At 47.4% G+C, this 18,678-nt stretch overlaps 6 protein-coding genes across 6 annotated transcripts; 4 read left to right on the plus strand and 2 right to left on the minus strand.

Moving 5' to 3' along the window:
• Nucleotides 1-196: 196 nt before the first annotated feature.
• Nucleotides 197-3,666, plus strand: I303_104813 (uncharacterized protein; the record flags this gene model as incomplete). The annotated part of the gene is made up of 11 exons (XM_018407515.1): nucleotides 197-296; nucleotides 373-1,568; nucleotides 1,642-1,784; nucleotides 1,843-1,861; nucleotides 1,925-2,063; nucleotides 2,132-2,218; nucleotides 2,294-2,365; nucleotides 2,444-2,783; nucleotides 2,885-2,934; nucleotides 3,011-3,132; nucleotides 3,226-3,666. The coding sequence occupies 11 exons, from the start codon at nucleotides 197-199 to the stop codon at nucleotides 3,664-3,666; spliced, it is 2,709 nt and encodes a 902-aa protein (XP_018262726.1).
• A 652-nt stretch (nucleotides 3,667-4,318) lies between these two features.
• Nucleotides 4,319-8,400, plus strand: I303_104814 (uncharacterized protein; the record flags this gene model as incomplete). Its single annotated transcript, XM_065969042.1, has 13 exons — nucleotides 4,319-4,400; nucleotides 4,561-4,794; nucleotides 5,010-5,203; nucleotides 5,397-5,746; nucleotides 5,827-6,193; nucleotides 6,319-6,451; nucleotides 6,520-6,723; nucleotides 6,791-6,972; nucleotides 7,088-7,486; nucleotides 7,565-7,688; nucleotides 7,774-7,856; nucleotides 7,954-8,175; nucleotides 8,263-8,400. 13 exons carry the CDS (start codon nucleotides 4,319-4,321, stop codon nucleotides 8,398-8,400), a joined length of 2,712 nt encoding a protein of 903 aa, XP_065825114.1.
• Nucleotides 8,401-8,847: 447 nt separating this feature from the next.
• Nucleotides 8,848-10,257, minus strand: I303_104815 (uncharacterized protein; the record flags this gene model as incomplete). Its single annotated transcript, XM_018407513.1, has 5 exons — nucleotides 8,848-9,231; nucleotides 9,400-9,487; nucleotides 9,576-9,661; nucleotides 9,809-9,991; nucleotides 10,087-10,257. 5 exons carry the CDS (start codon nucleotides 10,255-10,257, stop codon nucleotides 8,848-8,850), a joined length of 912 nt encoding a protein of 303 aa, XP_018262724.1.
• Nucleotides 10,258-10,573: 316 nt separating this feature from the next.
• Nucleotides 10,574-11,996, plus strand: I303_104816 (uncharacterized protein; the record flags this gene model as incomplete). Its single annotated transcript, XM_018407512.1, has 2 exons — nucleotides 10,574-11,288; nucleotides 11,389-11,996. 2 exons carry the CDS (start codon nucleotides 10,574-10,576, stop codon nucleotides 11,994-11,996), a joined length of 1,323 nt encoding a protein of 440 aa, XP_018262723.1.
• Nucleotides 11,997-12,262: 266 nt separating this feature from the next.
• On the minus strand, nucleotides 12,263-16,016 carry I303_104817 (uncharacterized protein; the record flags this gene model as incomplete). Its single annotated transcript, XM_065969043.1, has 13 exons — nucleotides 12,263-12,289; nucleotides 12,366-12,427; nucleotides 12,512-13,005; nucleotides 13,075-13,188; nucleotides 13,251-14,086; nucleotides 14,146-14,218; nucleotides 14,278-14,523; nucleotides 14,606-14,646; nucleotides 14,702-15,021; nucleotides 15,089-15,234; nucleotides 15,285-15,412; nucleotides 15,461-15,643; nucleotides 15,723-16,016. 13 exons carry the CDS (start codon nucleotides 16,014-16,016, stop codon nucleotides 12,263-12,265), a joined length of 2,964 nt encoding a protein of 987 aa, XP_065825115.1.
• Nucleotides 16,017-16,308: 292 nt separating this feature from the next.
• On the plus strand, nucleotides 16,309-18,678 carry I303_104818 (uncharacterized protein; the record flags this gene model as incomplete). Its single annotated transcript, XM_018407510.1, has 7 exons — nucleotides 16,309-16,457; nucleotides 16,510-16,612; nucleotides 16,679-16,767; nucleotides 16,841-17,043; nucleotides 17,147-17,314; nucleotides 17,383-17,608; nucleotides 17,913-18,678. 7 exons carry the CDS (start codon nucleotides 16,309-16,311, stop codon nucleotides 18,676-18,678), a joined length of 1,704 nt encoding a protein of 567 aa, XP_018262721.1.

Below are 18,678 nucleotides of genomic sequence, written 5' to 3' on the forward strand. Positions count from 1 at the left end.
ATCAGCCAGCCAGTCCTTTGTACACGACCTTTCAACCCGCGCATTCGGTACAGCCTTTATCAATCCACTTTCATTAGTTACTCGGTCATACCATAAGATCTCCTCAGATCACGCTTCATTCGTTTCGCCCAGAGTCTCAAGGCTTCTTCATCTGCGAAAATAGGTCAAAAGCACAAACCCGTCTGATTGTTTCGCGATGGGTCGTATAGGCGTGACCAATTCGTGGAGACCGTCCATATGTAGGATACCGATGCTCTTAACAGTACTGGGGCTCGCTATTTTATCGTTGATCGAAGGTGTGTCATCTCCAAAATTCAAACTCACTCGAATAAGACAAAATACTTATTCAATCATTTGGTTTGGTTCATGTAGCCCGCTCACCGCATCCACCACCACTACGTCGGCTCGCCCATCCCGAATCGTCCACCCTCGAAATCCTTCCTAGGCGGTCGAGCTCCCTGAATCCACGTTATATAACGCATCTGCCTCCTCATCCTTCATCACTCAAACACTCAGATACCGTCGTTCTGAAATTATCCTCACCGGAACTATCACCTTTGCCCGCCAACTTGTTGTTGCGGCCTACCGAACACCTCTTCCATCCCGATGCGAAAGTATCTTACGGCGATGACACTCGGACCGAATTATTACGAGAAGAAGATTGGAGGTTATTTACGGGAGAAGTGATCCATCCAAAATGGATCGAAAGGATAAAATCGCTAGAATCGTCCGGCCACCAACTCGGGCCACACAACGAGGCCATCATAGGATCCGCCAGTGTCATGGTGCATCATCCTGGAGATGGTGTTGACGAACATACTATCTTCGAAGGTACGTTCACGATGTACGGTATACGGTATACCGTCATGACTAGGGACAATTATCAAAGGGTCAAAACGCTGGACGACGTCGATGTCGAAGTGGAAAGTTTAGGTTCTCAATTAGTGGTTTTCAGAGATATCGATATGACTCATTCTATCAATTCCACCACTTCCAATCACCATCACTCCGAGAACAAGTATAACCTCGGAATCGGATCAAGTTGTTCGCACGATACCTTGCCTTTCAACTCACACTTGACAAACCCCATACTCCAACAACCCTCAGGCGGTTTGTCCGGCGACTCATATCTCTCAAACCTATTACCATTCGGTCTCGGAAGACGGGACGATACGGGTGGAATGTCCCTGGGAAGTAATTTCATCAACTCCATCGGATCGAATGAAGGGTGTCCGAAAGAACAGAGGATCGTCTATATGGGAGTAGCCTTAGACTGCAATTACGTGGCGGCATATCAGAATCCCGATCAAGCACGGACCCAAGTCCTGAATGACTGGAATCAGATTTCAGCTTTATACAAATCGACGTTCAATATTTCGCTGGGAATAATAGAGCTTCAAGTGAGGAATATGACGTGCCCGACGACCCCGCCATCGGGCGAAGAATGGAATGTCCCCTGTGGGAATAATTTGACGTTGGACGAGAGGCTGAGTAGGTTCAGTGCGTGGAGAGGGGAGAAGGGGGACGATGGGGCGGGTCTTTGGCATTTGATGAGTGCTTGTCCGACTGTGAGTCTCGCTTTCTCGCTTTCTCGCTTCTTCGGCATCATGCTCAGTTTTCTTATTTCTCTACCCATCGCAGGATTCGGAAGTGGGTGTAGCCTGGCTAGGAACTCTTTGTCAGAATACGGCTACGCAACAATCAGGCCAGACGGTCTCGGGAACGGGAATAAGCACGGCTACGAAGACGGAATGGAGCTTGATAGCTCATGAGATAGGTCACGGGTGAGTCCATCCAGATCCCTATTCTATGCAGCAAGCTGATTGTTTGTTCACTCTCCAGATTTGGTGCAATTCATGATGTAAGTTTCGGTCTTCTCTATGCCATCGAATATGCTCGCTGAACAGGGTTGGGTATCCTATAGTGCACATCAGGATGCTCCTTGTCCGGATCATGCTGTCCCTCGTCGAGCTCCGCTTGTGATGCCGGCGGTCAGTTCATCATGAACCCCACTACGTCCAGTAGCGAGCAGACTTTCTCGCCTTGTACATTGGGTAATATCTGTGAGCGTGCTTCACGTGCCATGTATGCTCCAGGGGATTCGGTGCTGACCAGTGATGCTTCTTCACAGGCTCGAATATCGGAGGTAGGACAATGAATACCAATTGTATCACCAGTCCGGGTAGTCGGACCGTCATCTCTTTACAGCAATGCGGAAGTGAGTTGGACCTCGTTTTACCTCAATTCGATGTTGCCTTCGCATTAGCTGAAACTTTTGCTTTAACTTTTGCAGACGGTATAGTCGAGGACGGCGAAGATTGCGATCCAGGAGGCAACTCAACTTCAGCATGTTGTGACGCTTCAAGTGGGTTGCCCTCGTGTTCCCATCGTTTCCCTCCTGACTGTTCACTTTGGCTGATCAACATGGGTTTTCGTGATACAGCGTGTAAATTCCGGGAAGGCGCAGTATGCGATCCGACAAATTCAGCATGTTGTACTTCGTCCTGCCAACTAGCCTCGGCCGGCACAGTCTGCAGATCCAGCGTGGATGCTACCTGCGATTTCGAGGAGACGTGCACTGGAACAAACGCGACCTGTCCAGATGATAAGACGGCCGAAGATGGTAAATCATGTGGATCTGATGGATTAGCTTGCGCCTCGGGAAGATGTACGAGCTTGAATCAGCAGTGTCGGTCTGTCGGGTCGTCGATGGGCTTGACGCAAGCGTGCGGTCAGAAGGACGATAAGAGCTGCGTGGTGACTTGCAGGGATCCGAATGTGACGTGAGTGCTCGCTTTCTTATCCGAGGTCTTGAGACCAACAGATTCTGTTGTACATCTTTGTGCACTTTCTCTGTCGCTGATGGAAGTATGTGTGATCGCAGGAACCAATGTGTCGTGCTCCAGACTTCCCTTGTGGATGGATCACCTTGTGGTAAGTCAACAATTCTTGCTTATGCAATCCAGGGTCAAGATCACACATGATCGCTGACGCGTAGATATATGAACAGGATACGGTGGACACTGTTATAACCAAACCTGTAATTCCGGATCGTGGCAAGCTACAGCCGCAGCATGGTATACCCAGAACCTCCAAATTTCCATCCCAGTGACCATTGTCGTGGGTCTAATAGTGAGTCGAAGTCGGACATCTCATCCTATCTTTCAGGTTCAATTCGTATGATGTCCGGCCTTAAGACTGACTTGATCATCCTATAACCTTCAGGTCCTTGGTCTGCTATGGGCAATAGTCAAATGCACTTTCGGTGTATGCTGCGTGACCAAAACAAGAAGACCCCCTAACATGCGTAATAACGGTACGAGAGGTTCAGCCTATGTTCCTGCGCCTACAGGTCCTCCTCCGCCTCCTCCCCCGCACATGTCACAATTACCTCCGCCCCCACCTCAGGCAATGAGGCATAGCGATTCGATCGGATCGGGTGATCCTTTAGTCAGAGATAGAGATATGGGAGGTGTACCGGCGCCTCCGGGTCAATATGGATATGGACAACAATACAACAACCCCTATGCGAACAACAATCAAAGTGCCTACCAAGGTCAAGGACAGGGATATCAACAGCATCAACAGAGAAATTCGACGGGATGGGTAGATGCAAGTGCGTACAATGGACCGAATTACGGGTACCATGAAGCGTATGGACGATAGGCGTCAATCTGGAATTGGAAATGGACGATGTTTTTTTGACCGAGAGTAGATATTGTTTAGAGAGAAGACTTGGATCGTCAGATCAAGATAATGCTGTATCTTATATGTATATTGGTATATAACAGATAGGTAGATATATATATACATACTTTTTTACCTTTTCTTCTCATTCTCGTTTAACGATCATCATGATTCATGATTGGACTTTGTTATGTATCTTCTGACTTGTGCCAATGTACTTCGGCCTGTGCATGTTTCTAACGTCAACAGACACGCAGCCGCTCGCTGGGTAGGGATCCGGACTTAGGATAAGGAAGAGCATGAGCGAGCTTGTCGACTGCTCTCTTTGACTTGGAGTGAAAACATCACCTAGGACGGATGACCGCGGAAAAGGGTCCGAGCGGTTACCGTTATTCGTTCGATAATTTCGGATGACCACCTGGAAGCCAAGTTCATTATCATAGCAACCTGGTTCACTATTGATTCACCTCTCACATTGCATATACTACATTCCAACTCCCTAGCGCGGCAACGAAGTCTGGACTGTTCCTCAAGTCTCCAGTCCAGCTGCACGAAGTGACCCACCGCCCGGTCAATTAGTCAATTGGGGAATCCAAAGTGGAAAACGAGTGCGAGCAGGCGTCAACTCGACATGTCCAGCTCAAATGCTCTTGCCAACGCGAGATTACAAGCTCAATGGGAGGCCGAGGAGCGCAAACTCCAATCTGTGTATGGTAAGCACGAGTATTGCCTATTCCCTTACCCCCTATTGCCTATTGCCTGTGGTGTTAGCTCTAGAAGCCCGACTCACCGTCATCTCAAATGTCCTTGCCTTTGCTTATGCTAATTCCAACATTTCGTGCTTTATTTCATCCATTCCATCCTGACTCGCAGACGACGTCTCTTCACACCGACTCTCATTTGCTCAATCAACCTTGACTCGATACTTGAAAAAGAACCCAAAATCACAACCTGCCCTCATTCTGAAATTGTATATCAACCAAAAGACCGGTGCTTTCGCAGATCAAGAAGAATTGCTCAGGCTCTACGCCCAGATCAAGGGTTTGGGGGAGATGACTGGGCGAGGAGTTTGGTGGGTCGGTTTGGTATTTAGGAATATGGGTCGAAGTGAGTAATCATTCGTCCTTCTACCTTTTAACGACTCAGTCTCCTTCACTCGTCGCTGCAATCGATCCATTCACTATAGGATTATAGCGAGAACGGCGCCGCGCCCGGATCTTGTCTCATTCAAATGTGAACAATGACAACGACAACGTTGACGTTGGATGATGCTTCGCAACCTCACGACGCGCTAATATGTCATGTGTCCCGGTCTCCCTCAGCCGATCTGGCACTCCAGCTGTACAACGAGCTCTCGAACAAACACCCAGATAATCCGGCATTACTGGAACAGGTCTTCCTCCATGCTGCAGCGGCCAACGATGTAGAGGTGCTGGTGAAGAGCAGTAGGAAGATGTTTAGTTTGACAAGGGAAGATAGGTGGGCGAGATTATCTGCATGGAGCGAATGGGTCAAAGTGCGTTACTTCTTTGATCTACATTCCTCACTCTGGTCCGCCCCTGCCCTCACCTGCCCTGCCCCTCACCTCCCTCCCCTCCCCCTCCCCCTCCTCCTCCTCCCCCTCCCTCCCCTCTCCCTCCCCATTTTCTTATTGGCTTGATATTCACTATCTGGACGGGATTAACAGACATCTGTGTTTGTGCTCGTAGAGCGCCCCTCAGCCCACTCCATCTCAACCATTCCCACCTCCCGCTCCCGAGAACTCGCTTAAACTCGCTCTGTTACTGTTGAACACTGTCAAATCGCCTCAACATACATCCGAAACGCTATGGCTGAAAGCGCAGATCCTGCTTTCTGCTGAACAGCTCGAAGAAGCCCTGCAGTTCTTGAGGGAAGAGGGTAAACAGGGTGGAATTGTCAGATTGTGGTGGAGAATGGAATTCGTCCGAGAGATCTTACGCAGACTGTCAGACAAGGAAGATAAGAGGGAAGTGGTAGTGAAGGAATGGGAAGTGGAAGTTGAATGGGCTGTCGCGCTGTTGAAGACTGATAAGGACTCGTGAGTCGGCTTCACCATGCTCTTGTAAGCTCGGTCATAGATAAGTAGCTGACAGTTGGCCCCTGCTACATTCCGGTCAGTCAAAAGAATTATGCGTACTATCGACATTTGTTATTATCGCTACAAAACCTGATATTACTCGAACGAACAGACAAGATCCGAGTTATAGATGATCTGCTTGACGAAATAGAAAAGGAGATTGGATTGAAAGAACGATCTCCTGCATTGGCAAGATTGGAGCTGCAATCCATATTGCGGAAACAACGTACATCATCAGATGTCATATTAGATAATGATGTTTGGTTGAAAGTCGTGGAGAAGTATTGGATACAATGGGGATCAAAGGGCAGTATCGTCTCTGAGATCGAGGGAATCGTCAATAAAGATGACGAAGAAAGGAAGATTCTGGTCAAAGAGTTTGTGGAGAAGCAAGCTGCTCAGCAACATGTACGTACAAGCCATATCGACTTTCTCCACGATTGAGCTTGTTTTGCTATTCTAGAAGATCTGAAAGAATCACAGGGGGACTATGGAAGTTCCAGCTGACCTGATGTACTATTTTCTACACTCAGTCCGACGAACAGTCCTTCCGAGAACAAGTCAATGCCCAGATATACCTCCTTCGGAACAGACCGTCCACCTGGAAACCAAACCTGAAAGAGATCAAGGTGTATTGGCAGTTGTATTTATCGGGTCTGCAGTACGGTGAGTTGATACATTGTATCGTTTGTCAAAGCCAAATTCAAGCTGACACCGGTGTCTTCGTTTCACAGGTAGGAATTTGCCAAAAACAGATATCAGACCAGCAGACCAGATTGGTTTGACTACCGTATCGCTACTAATCGAATTATGGTTCATCGACAAGTCCGATATCGACTTGCTGATGAAGGCAATAATATGCCTTGAAACGATCATCAAAGACAGTCCAGCTTCCGCTCATGCGCGATACTTCCTCATCCGCTTGTACCGGCTCATAGGTCAGTTTCTCTCCCGTCTACATCTCGGCTATTCAGGAGTGTACTGAGTTTGGTGTTTTGTTCCCAGGAGCTCCATCTTTAGTCGGCCCTCATCTGACAGCGTTGAAGATATCTGAAATCCAACTTGACAATCTACTGCACATCTTCACCGAGCGGGGCGCCGCGGAAAGTTTATTGGGTGAGAACAGGGAGATATGGAGTGATCATGCCAAAAAGTCCGGGGAGATGTATCTGCGGACCTCTGTAGATGTAAGTCTTCTCAGGCCAAGCCAATTGCTGAAACAACAACACTTCGCCGATCTCAACGACAATGACAACAATGACCAGAAAACTGATTGACGTGCTCGTTTTGGATCTTCGATAGTTCCCGGAATATGTCAAAGAGAGCCTATCAAATGAAACATACTCCAAGATCCCATCTATCCAGTACATCCACTCGTCCTTGGCAGATTCAATCACCAATCGTAGTCGGACGATCGAGCAAGCTAGGTTGGCCACGTACATCTCTGCGCCTTTCGGAACCAAATTACTGAAAAAGCTGGAATTGGCGAAGACATCAACAACCACTGATCTCAGGAACTGGGAATTGATCCATGAGATAGGTCGGAATAGGCCGCTCGTAAGAGATTTGACAGGAGACGAGTCTGGGCTGGTGGATGAAAAATGGATAAAGAGCTTTGCAGGTCTGTACTCCGCGTTGGGGAGGTTTGTCAACGGTGAGGAGGTCGAGGTTGCGAATGAAACGGATATAACGGTAGATGGGGTGAGTGCTCACAAGACAATACATTGGAGTAATGTCTCTTGGCTTCGGAGTCAATACTAACTGGATGATATTGTTCAGCTATTACCGTGCGAAGCTTCCCTTGTGCGTGGTGCTCGTAAGCTCCTGCGATCGGCTACTGCAGCGTTGCATCACCCAGAGGAGATGTCTGAGGATGAGAAAGACGTTAAATCGATGTTCGACGGTAAGTGTTGCGGTGCTGTACTCCAATGGACTCAGATCCGTTCATTCGGCTGATACGCGTCGTTGTGTGACTGCGCCTCCTCTAGAAAGTATCCAATCAGCCTCGTCCGTAACTTCCGCGTCATCCTCGCGATGGGCATACCTTCAAGCGTTGACTTGTCTATATGAAGTATGTCGGAGTTCCTTTTGTGCTGTTTTGCATTTGGCTTGTCCTCGTTGTCCTCACTGTCGCATTGCTGATCTGATACTGGAATCGCCTGAAACAGTTGATCGAGATCTCAGACGTAATACTGGATCACTTGGTGGAAGTCAACAAGACACTCAAAGGCAAGAAGAAATCGCCTGTCCTCGCTCAACTGGTAACCGACTTGAGAGCGACCAAGGAGAAGGTATCATCAAAGGGAGTTCTCAAGCCCCTATTGGACAATATAGATAAAATAAACGAAGTTCAGGTTGACTGGAAGATGATGAATGACGGTTGGGTAGACGTGAGTCATCGTCTTTGATCTGGATTACTAATCTATCGGGACTGTCTTTGCGTTGGGGATGAATACTGAAATCGATTAATGTGATAGGATGCCGAATTTGTCAATGAGATGAGTCAGAAGATAGATACTGCTCGAAAAGTAGTATTGGATAGGATAAAGATGTTGTTAGAAGGGAAGTCATTAGATGCCGCGAAGAACATCACTTCGAACGGTAAGAAAATGTAGATATGCCATGCCAGATAGCGGACTATGGTAAATAGAGGACAATTTTGTGCGGGCTTGCATTACACTATATATCATCCAGCATGAATATTCCTCACCTGAAGTGCATTCTAAGGCGACTATCATTGCGGCAAATGAGACAGAGATAGATAGAGCATAGCAAATGCATATTGTAGCTCTGCAATGGCTTTTGATATCTACAGTGATGCTGTGTTTCTATACAGTATGACAAAGATTCTCATTTGATCACCCATACAACATGATTGTACACCTTTACACCCTGCTCGTACAACATCGATTCCTTTGTATTTATCAGGTTCTATATCAAGCAGGTATAGGTAAATCCAACTTGGCTAATCCCAAATCCCTGAATCTCGCCGACCACCAATCATCAGCCTGAATATCCATGACCATAACCATAACCGTAGTGGCGAATCTTAGATTTAGGACTCACTCTCTCATCTTCGTCAATTCCTCTTCATCGATCTCACTAATCCCCTCCCAAGCTTGCTCAAACTCCATATCCAGCGCACTTTCAATTCCTACCACATCGCCTGAGTGCGCCGTACGAGCACTGTCCATCTCCACATCCGCCTTATCTTGAGCAGAGGAAGGGAGCGGAGGCGGGGGAGGAGCCATTTTCCCCGGTGTAGAATGTGCTGTCGATGTGGACGGCCAAGGATTGGACGATGGGGACGCAGGCGTAAATGGGGATGTAGTAGACGGGGATGATTTTATTTTGCCCTGAGCCTGAGCTTGAGTTTGGGCAGATGTATTTGGAGGGTGAAGGGGCGGGATGGGTAGGATCCATATTCGTTCTCTTAAACGTTTGTGCTATTTGGCCATAAGAGATTGATCAGTTCATAATTCGCTACATGTCATTTGAGCTTGGGCTTGAACAACTTTGAAGGAGCCGACGACGCTCAATAATGTAAGACAAAGCAATACCGAAAACAGGATGGGAAGTAGTAGGAATCCGGTCGTAACAAACGAAACACCCACCCGTTCTCGGTCTTCCTCCATCCTTCTTAGTATCTCAGTCCGGGAGAAGGCTTGTTCGTGTGTTCGCTTACTCGAGTCGTCCGTTCCACTATCACCCAGGGTGATGTGGGTCAGCTTTGAGTCCAAGTTCATCTCGTCATACCACATCATCTCTCATGATAGCACGATCAGCTTACCCATACGTCCTTCCATCTAATGACTGTATAGCTTCCTCCACGACATCGTGATCTATCACCCTTCTCAGGCGCCAACTTTCCAGTATCTGAAGCACACGAACAGACAAAAGCGGATCAGCATGAGGAACCACCATCATCAAATCACTCGGTCATCACAATTGGTCCACGGTGCAAAGTCAAGAGGCTGAAGGTACAGTCTTCAAGCCATCTGGCTATCGACGACTGCAACTCACCTGCTTCGCACTTCGCAAATTCAATATCCCATCTCTATTATCAGGAACCACCTTTTCCACTATACTCAGCAGATTCTTCGTCACTAGCTCAGGATACGGTGCTTCGGTGTGATCCAGCGGGAGTGAAACCTCAAGGAGCGTATCGAGGAAATACAGAATATTTATCCTTGTATTCAGCGAGCCCTATAATTCACAATCAGCTTCTTGTCCGAACGAAATTACCATGAGTACAGCATGAGGAAAGTGCTTGATTTGCGTTGATATGGTCCTTGACTGACCTTCCCGCATTGCTCAATTATGCATTCCCAGAGATCTTCGCCGCACTTGGAGCCGTACTTGATAGCGTACACGACTACTTTCTGGATAGACTGTTGCGAGGCATTTAATTTTCGGATCAGGTTGAGGAATTGCATACGAGCTTCGAAAGGGTCGAACGATGACGATGACATCTTGCTGAGGCGCACACGAAAGGTGCTCCGATGTTCCAGGCGGGACACGACTCTTGCAAGTTGGTAGCAGCTGCTGTGCTCGAGTCAGAGTGAAAGAAACGACATGCTTGATATGGATAAAAGAGCCTCCTTCGCACTTCACTTGTTCGAAGCCTCTCGGAAAGAAGTGATGACGTGGAACCAAAACATCCTCTACTGGCTTCAAATACTACTACACAAACCGTAAGAGAGACGTGCTCCCTTCTCAAAGTTATTCATCTCCCTCGAGTCTCTTTATCCAGCATCTTTAGACCTCATTGCGTTGCGCCGAAACACGATGTCGTCCCCTTCTTCCACCGACGAAGATTTGCGAGACGTCTTCAAACTTTTGTACGCGGAGGATGATTGGTCTTTCCCCCCTGAATCCGAGGACGAAAATGAGGACGGAGAAGGAGAGGATCAACATCCACCTTTGGACTCTCTCATACCCGATATCGAGCTCGAAATAGTTGACTCCCAGACCTTGACCCAGTCTATCCCTCCCAGTTCAGATGTAGAGATCGAAAATGAGGGCCTACAGTCGACCGCGAAATACAGTAGGAAGAGATTCTTTGACGCTTTAGATTCCTTATTATCCTCCTCCCCCTCAATCTCTCCAAGCAAGAAAGCCCGAATATACATCCCCACCTCCACTCAACTCAACTCATCAAGCTCCATCATACTCTCAACTCAACCTATACCGTCCGTACCTTCCCCCAATACATATGCGCCGTACTCCCCTTTAGCTCTCTTAGCTCGATTACGGACCTTTCAATCATATTCCTACCCCTTAGACTCTGTACACCTCTCACCCATTAAAGCCGCTTTACACGGCTGGGTTAACGCTGCACGGCATACCTTGAGATGTGGGTCATGCAAGTCGATACTCAGCTTGAAAGGTCTAGACGATATACCAAGTGAAGTCGTACGAGAGGAAGTTTCGAAGAGGTTGAGTCGGGGATTTGAGAGTTCCCATAAGGTTAATTGTCCGTGGAGGATACGTAAATCTCCAGGTGGGTTATGTCATGTCATTTGACGTTTTCGGTCTCACTGGTCTTGAACTGCAGCTGATCTGTCATGTCATCTGATGTTCTTCATGTGTGACTGGTTCAGACGAGCTATACGACCAACTTCGCAATTCCTTACACCCCTTAATCTCATCTAATATACTTCCCCTTTCGACCGCACTTCGCCAATCAATACCTTCCCTGTCTTCCTCCATACACCTAATATCACCCTTGACTCCAACGCAGGAATTGGCATTGCTCCAACGTACTTCTGCTCAGGCAGAGCAATCGAGAGAGTCGACGTTATTAGCTTTCTTCGGATGGTATCCCTATCATCCAAACTCGCCATCTACGTCAGATCATGTGGTCAGCCCAAATTCAAGCGATAACAATATTAAAAAGGGGAAGACAGATATCATACACTGCAGAATATGTTCCAGACGTATAGGTTTATGGACCTACACACCCACGGAAAAGACCAACGACTCGGATACCACGGCAGGGGAAAAGGGTTTGGATCTAGTTAAAGAACATTCAACTTGGTGTCCACTACATCACCGGCATGGACAAGGACAAGGGTATTGGGAGAGCTCGTATCTACTCAAAGAAAAATCAAGCAGCGGCATTGAGACATCCGTTGCTACTTCTTTTAGAGATTGGGTGAAAGTCAGCGATAAATTGGAGAAAAAGCCATGGAGGCGATATCCCTTATAAAGTGAGCCTGCGCGTGTAGACAAATGGAATGTACAGCGGATTATCAGTTGTATATTACATGACATGATGAATTGTAATGACTTTTAGAGTCCAGAGTTAAATACGGATATCACAGATTTGCAGGGTATCTCTATAGACGGTCATACAGGAGGGGATATATCGATTCACGTCTTCTGACGATCAGATACGCATCGTTCGTCATGGGCGTTGTCATTTCAGCTCATCTCATGTCGTGTCATGCTGTGTGTTTCTTCGTCAATTTCGTGTCATAAAATATCGTCAACTTTCAATGGCTAAGTTTGACCCTTGTCAGCTATTGCCTCCGCGCATTTGATCAGCTGGCTGAAAGCTGATGAATGTGGAGCTTACCCTCATACACATCTCACACGATGCCGCCGCGCCGTCATTCTCGAACGTGCAATCCGGACATGCTGAGTGTGATCCGAAAAGAGGATATAAAAGGAGATAAGCACGATGTTTTCAAGTCCGTCCAATTAGGGGCCAGGGGCACTCACGGATACGTCCGAATAACGCTGTCCCACCAAATCCTTCTGCTCTACGACGTCCATTCTGAATACAACTCTCATCCGCCTCAACATCGTCTCCATCAATATCAATAGCTTCAACTACTTCCTCCAATTCCAAATGATCGCCCAGTAAAAACGAGATGCCTCCGATCGTATCTTCCGAAGACAGCTCATTGCCTTGATAATACAATTTCTGCTGGATAGGCGTCAGTCGACCCTGCGTCTTGTTCATTATGTGAACTTTCAGATCTTTGATCGATGTCGCCTTCGAGCCGGTGAACGAGAATTCCCCTTTTCCTTTTCTCAGTCTCGAATTGACTATTGCGTTTTGGTCGATACCTCTGTTGAAACCATTTTGCAATACCTTTCTGGTCGTTGTTCCGTTGGTGCCGTTCGTTGTTTTCGAAGTCGATCCGTTGCTCCTTGATGTCGGCGCAAGAACTCGGATTATCGGGATATCGATTTCGTCAAAGTCATTTCGTCTAAAAATCGGATCAGTCAATCTAATTTTGCGAAGGCCTGTGACAGTTGAAGAGGATTGAACTACTGACCTGGCCACACAGCAAGTCTGACATATATCAGGCTTGAATTTCTCCACGTGTGTCTTATTCGCGGAAGGAGTGTTCGGCCCGTATTGGAGGATGATCGGTTCCTTCTCGCCATATCTAGATCATTCATAAGCAACGTGCCAGGTATCAAAATGGCAGGCAGGAAGACAGCCGCTCACTTCTCAGTCAGAAGTGTCCATCCGTGCGAGTCGACTATCGGGCGTCGTTCCATCTGAGGGTCCCAATCAAGTCCACGGTGGGGGCAAATGCCCGTATTCAGATTTGGCCGATCCCTATCCCCCTTCATGTATTTGTCCCACTCTGCCACGAAATCTGGCGGAAGAGCGAAGTAGTCCATACCAAAGGCCGGTGGCATCGGATTATAGTGTGACTTCTTGATGGTCCTATCGGTCTTGCTCTCGGCGACTCTAGCTCTTCTCACTTCCTGATCGACTTCTGTCAAGGATGAACATTCCTCACAGTCCTCTTGATCATATCCGATTGCCTCGAAATCCCCGACTATAGACCGTAAGATGACCAAAGCGCTAGCGGTGACAGGCATGCAAATTTTCTTGAGCTGATTCCTTAGTACAATTCGCCTGTTGCCATGTTCGCATAGCAAGGTGAAACCTTCATGCGTCGGTAGGACGTTAGGCGGCATATTCCCATCTTTCCACTCGTTATACCATGCTTTCGGAATGACGTATTCCGGATCACCATCTCGGTTGGCTTCTTCAAAGGTTTCAACTTGCTGTTGCAGGCCATTCTGACTTTGTCGCAGTGTGACCTCGTTCTCGATGCAGATCGCACAAATGTCAAGCTGAGCACACTCATTGAGAAGCTGTATCTGGTCGAATGCGTCTTCAGAGATCAGCATCGTTGCGTCTACCTTCTCAGGGTCAATCCCTCCGTGCTGGCAGGTCACTGATGATGTATCGAATGGTTGATGGAGCTCAGTGAACGAATCGGCATCAAGGAATTTGAATAGCGCCTCTCTCGGAACGATGCGGTCTGTCTGACAAAATCTCGTTAGCTCAGGCTATAAGTGCTGCTTTGGGACTATTGGGCACTTACTCCCGGTAAGAGTCTCAAAACATGTCTTTGAATACCATTGATCTGTCCAAACTCATCCTCCAGTTGCTCTCGCCTATAATATCAAGCAAGTAAGCGGAATTGCGCCAAGAGGCAACGAACATCACTACTCACTTGACGCCTATTTCTGACTTTTCCTCCTCCAAGAAAGAGTTGCTTGCCCGAATCTTATCCGCCACAGATGAGGGAGGATCTTGAGACACGACTTCCGCCGCTTCTTCACGCTTGTATACCAGCATATAGGCATCTTTAGAGGTTCGTACATCATCGTCCAGCTTCAAAGCTAGTCGGGGTTTTTTCACCGGCCGATCGGATAGGTTCTTGACTTCCTCATCGTTGCATAGGAGCCATATATCTGCCCTGCGAATACGATGGAAGCACAGTCAGTCTCGAGTATTTCAATCTCAAGCTCCTGATTCTAGAGTCAGTGACTGATATTCACGATTCGTCGTATACTTCGCAAATAAAATGCCCATGATGAGCCTGAGCAGACATCCGCATCAGCTCACATCAGTTAATCGTCTTGAATATGACTTACGCTTTTCCCTTCGTGCGTGATGACAGCTCTCAATTCATAGCTCTGTCCTCCGAGATCAATCTGCTTGGGGTACGTAATTGAAGCGGGACTCTTTCGCCGTGACATCGTTTTGGCGTCGAAAACAAATCGCATCAATGCCATATGTAGGACTGGCGGGTAACGTGTAGGTCTCTGCTCTCGTGTCGCTTCTCGCTTTCTCATACATGCCGGACAATTGTAGAGGTTATCGCCCTCGAGGATCTCGGGATTTTTAAGGGCAGATAGGCAGTCTGATAAGGTCGATTTGTCTCTCAGATTCAACTCGAGTTCGAGGAAAGTGTCTGACATCGCCGATATCAGCTTGTTCCTTTCTTTGTCAATCAAGTCATTCAGATCAAAAAGACTGACTGGTTGTCTTGCTTTCATAGCCGCATTCACAAGTTGTGACGTACTCCATCTCTCCCTCGAATTGGTCCTTCATGAAGGAACGTATCTTCGCATCCGGGTGCTTGGCAAATTCAGAAGCAAGGACAGACATAAATAACTTTGAGAACCTAAAGCCTAGTCAGCTGAGAGGCATCGTATCTTAACACAGCTAACTTACTCTGCTGCATCTTGTTGGTTTCCTTTCTCCAGCCTCAACGCTTCTATAAGGCCCATCGGATCAACTATTTGTCTATTCGAATGCTGAAGCATCCCGAATACCATAGCTAGCTGATACAGTGGTGTCGTCTTCGTACGAGCATCAGCTAAGCAGCTTGACACATTGTGAGGACTCACATCTGACGTGACACAATTGTATACGCCATTTCTGAAAGCTACATTATGGTACCATAGCTGAAGGAAAGCGTTCGCATAGCAAGTCGCCCCTAAATTCCTCAGACCCGCCGGACCTTCTCTTTCTGTCGGTATATCTCCTGCATGTTTGTTGATAAAAAAGGCTTTGGCTTCAGGAAGAAGGATCTGACATGAGATGCCCATATCACGGCATCATGTCAGATATAGTATCTGTTGAATTGAGCATAAATTGGGGTTCACTCACTGCTACGGCACCTAGATGGTTATAACATCTCGGATTATTCTTACACCCCTTCCTAGTACAACCATTGACCTTTTTCACAGGTGCCTTCTCTTTCCCCAGCTTATCCACCTCCAGGATCTCATCATCATTTCCTTCTCCGCCCTTCGGAACAGTCTCGAAGCTGTAGCCGAGGGGACAAGGTATCAAGTCCCCGAGTCCAGCTGCCCGTCTACGATGTTGAGGAGTGATGTCATCCGGTGAGGTAATATTCGGTATCCAGCTCCAATCGGGCTGTATACCCTTCTTAGGCGGCATTCTGGGGGCAAATTAGACCTGTGCTACCAGTGCTAGATCATTGGACATGGTGCGGTAAAGATAAGATGGGAAGCAGCGAGCAATGAAAGAAGGAAAGTGCATCAGTACAATACAGAATACAGTCAACTCTGGTGTACTGGTAATGTCCGAGCGCGTCAATTCACGTGGAGTCCCCGCAATCCACCTCAACTACGTGTACGAGTGTACGAGTATGTTGACTTCCTTCAATAGAAGGGGAAATGTTGAATCTCACCACGTATAGCAGTATCATCACAGACAAGGCCAGTGCATCATGCTATCAAGACTGCGCAGGCGCGATGTAGGCCCGCCTCCTGACATGAAGAACGTCAACTTCACTCGAGAGCATGTCAGCGTTTCCAAGACTATAGCTAGGCGGAAGAGGGTTTTGGGCTTGGTTTGGGATAAGATACCCCTTATGCGGTATATTCAACATGTGTGCCCGTGTGTAGATGGAAGCTGATGGGTTGTACAGGTTTCTGCTAGCGACTATAGGGGTACTATGGCTCTTTGCGTTGCCGCTTGAACGGTTGTGGAAGGGGAATTATGTGGACGAACATGCTTTACAGCCTGCTCAAGTAAGTTCGTAGCCCATGCTTCCGAGGACATCTATACGAGGAGCTGAACCAGATTATCGCTACCAGGTCAATACGAAATTTGACTGGGACAATGTACATAAAGCAGATCTATATTTGGGCGATCTCGAACGAAGTGTCAATTCTACTTTTGAGGAGTACGCCGGGTTTCTGCTTCATCATCAGTCTAAATACATGAGATTCGCTAATCAAATGTGTTATTTCCCCTAGACGCACAGCGTACCTGCAGAACACCTTCTCTGCTTCGGGTCTTGACACTGCAAATACCACAAAGTCCACTTGGGCGCATGTCAAACCGCCGAGATCTAAGGGTACCGAAAGTATCCTTGTGTCGTCCAACTGGGTATCTCGAGATGGGACACCGAATCTGAGGGGAGTAGCGACTTTACTAGCCATGAGTGACTTTCTGAGGGGTAGGTCACTTCTGCTAGCTAATATCAAGGTCTTCACAAGGCCAAGAAAGAGTGCCTAGGAGTCCTCATCGCTGATACAAGTCTGGTGAATTACTGAAAATAGGTCAAAATCACTGGGCATTCGATATCATACTCGTAGTCGGCGAAGGGTATATGGAAGGACTGGAAGATTTCATGCGGAATTATCATAGTCTCTTCACTGGCGTCATTTGGAACGGGCTGAACATCGATTATCCGGGTCATTCTTTCTCCCATATCGGGTTGTTTTATGGTAAGTCACCTCTTGTAGAGGCCTTATTACCTTTCATTGTATTGACTGTTAACGGTGAGTTGCACTAGAGGGCATAAATGGTCGATTACCTAATCAAGATGTCATCAATGCGGTCCAGCGAACATCCCACTTCTCCGGAGGTGTACCTACTAGATTCCATAATATTCCCGACGACGTGCCAGATATCGGTCCAGAATGGTTCGGCAAATATCTGCTGGGTGCGAAACACCTTTTACATCATTTCGGGTACATGATTACTGGTAGAGTTAGTGCTGGTCATGGTGTACTTGCGAGGTGAGTGTCTCGCATTTCGTCTATCGTTTCTCCGCCTTTCATCTTCCACTTCGCATTCACCGCTTTTATCCCGCCTCTCCATGACTTCTTTTTGAATCAATGATCCGCCCTTGGATTTTCTTTTTCGTCTGGTCTACGCTTTCTCCGCCTTCCATCTCCCATTTCGCATTCGCCCCAATTTCGCATTCACCGCCCCAATATGCCTCTCCATGACTTCTATTTAAATGAATGATCCGCTCTAAAAATTCCTTTCTCGGCGCTATTGGCACTCATGCTAAATCCCTCAATCCATTCTTCTTCGCAGACACCGAATCGACTCTTTGACGATGTACTGCACCCCTGCTACCGGTCCTCACGGCTTTCATTCCCTCGGCAAATCCGTCGAAGCAACATTACGATCCTTCAACAACCTCCTCGAGCGTCTACACGCTTCCTACTTTTTCTACCTTCTACCTCGTCCATGGAACTTCATTCCCGTCGGCCAATATCTCCCTTCAGCCGTCCTACTAGGCGCTAGCTTGACTATCGGCGGATTCGACTGTCCAAATCCTCTACAGGGTTTGATATACATCTTACCTGGATTCCTTGTGTCCCTTGTGGCTTGGATAAGCAACTTACATCCAGTCATGCTCATGGCCATTCCCGTGATCCAGATGCAATACTTCAACCCGAAGGACAAAATCGGAAACGAGAGCGGTGGTGAAAATGGGCGGAGAAATGCACACGGAGATAGGAGATCTGCAAAATCCTTGATCTTATTACTCTACGGCGCGTTAATACCCACTTTAGCAATGTTAAATTTCCCTCAGGCGATTTTCCTCGCTCTCCTTTCCATCGCATACCTCACACTACCTGAAATACCAGGCTTGGTCGTACTCGCTCTAACTCAACCTGGATTATTGCTTCTGGTACTGCGCAGTCAAGTTTGGAACGATCTGGATTTACAGAAAGATTGGGTAGAATTCGGTAATTTGACTTGGCCTATCGGGGTATATGCGATCTGGATCCCACTTTGGATAAATTCCGTAGTGCTCTTGCAGAAACAGAAATCATCCGCATCGAAGATATAA

The sequence above is a fragment of the Kwoniella dejecticola genome, chromosome 5 (genome assembly GCF_000512565.2).
Source record: "Kwoniella dejecticola CBS 10117 chromosome 5, complete sequence".
Lineage (NCBI taxonomy): Eukaryota > Fungi > Basidiomycota > Tremellomycetes > Tremellales > Cryptococcaceae > Kwoniella > Kwoniella dejecticola.